The 1,062-nt window shown below is 64.5% G+C and overlaps 1 protein-coding gene across 1 annotated transcript in view; it reads left to right on the top strand.

The window, feature by feature from the left end:
• LOC104462498 (regulator of G-protein signaling 3-like) overlaps positions 1–1,062 on the top strand; it is a 4,225-nt gene that overhangs the window by 270 nt on the left and 2,893 nt on the right. The window contains 2 exon segments of the mRNA XM_010074457.1: positions 5–244; positions 246–371. Of these exon segments, the coding sequence (XP_010072759.1) occupies positions 5–244; positions 246–371 (366 nt within the window).

A 1,062-nucleotide genomic window follows, 5' to 3' on the forward strand; every position in this document is an offset into this window, starting at 1 on the left:
TGAGGACGAGGAGGAGGAGGATGAGGAGGAAGATGAGGATGAGGAGGATGAAGAGGAGGACAGCGACGAGCACTACTTGGAAAGGAACGAGGTGAAGCGCAGCAGCATGATCGAGACGTCGGGCTGCCAGCCTGTCTACACGCTGAGCGTGCAGAGCTCCCTGCGGCGCCGGACCCACAGCGAGGGCAGCCTGCTGCAGGAGACCAAGAGCCACTGCTTCACCTCCGACACCACCCTCAACTGCTCCATCCGACAGCCAGGGCACCAAGGAGCACTGGGCACTGCCCTCCCCCAGGACCCTCAAGAAGGAGCTGGCTAAAAACGGCGGCTCCATCCACCAGCTCACCCTGCTGTTCTCGGGCCACAGGAAGGTACGTGAACTGGCGCCGGCTCCGTGGCGGGGCCGGCTGGTGCTTGGCTGTGGTGATGGGGGAGCTCCTGGGGTGGGGGTGTCCCAGCATGTGGCCCCTCTCTCCTTGGCCACCGCAAAGGTGGTGTCAGAGGGGCCAGGAAGGTCCCTGCTGCTGTCAGTCGGCTCTGGGAGAGGCTCAGCATCTCTGTGGGCTGAGGTGCGGTGGGTGGGCATCTCCCACCAGTGCGTCCGGATCCTGCAGGGCCCCATGTGCTGGAGAGCCGCTGGCTGCTGAGAGCGCTGGAAGCCCACCCGGGTGTCTGCACTCGCAAAGAGCTGCTGGCAGCGGCGGGGACAGGAAAAAGCCAGGCTCCAGAGAGCCTCCGGTGACAGAGTCCCCGGTGTGTGTGGGGATGCCAGGAGCAGTGTGGCTTTCTGTCCCAGATTTCTGCAGCTCAGCAGTGATTTCTGACCTGCAGGGAGGAGGAGCAGGGGGCCGTGCTGCAGGAGATCTGCATGGGGCTGGCCCGTGCTCACGAGCCCGGGGGTCTGGGGTGCTGGCCGTGCCCCCGCTCCCCTTGGCCATACTTTTGCAGGAAACAATGTGCCATTGCAAAGATTGCTCATGCAAAGGTCTGCTCGCCCTGTTCTCCCCGGTTGAAGCCTGGCTGGGTGCTGAGAGCGGCTGCCTGCCCTCCTGCAGCAGTGGC

The sequence above is a fragment of the Pterocles gutturalis genome, unplaced genomic scaffold (genome assembly GCF_000699245.1).
Source record: "Pterocles gutturalis isolate BGI_N339 unplaced genomic scaffold, ASM69924v1 scaffold19707, whole genome shotgun sequence".
NCBI lineage: Eukaryota > Metazoa > Chordata > Aves > Pterocliformes > Pteroclidae > Pterocles > Pterocles gutturalis.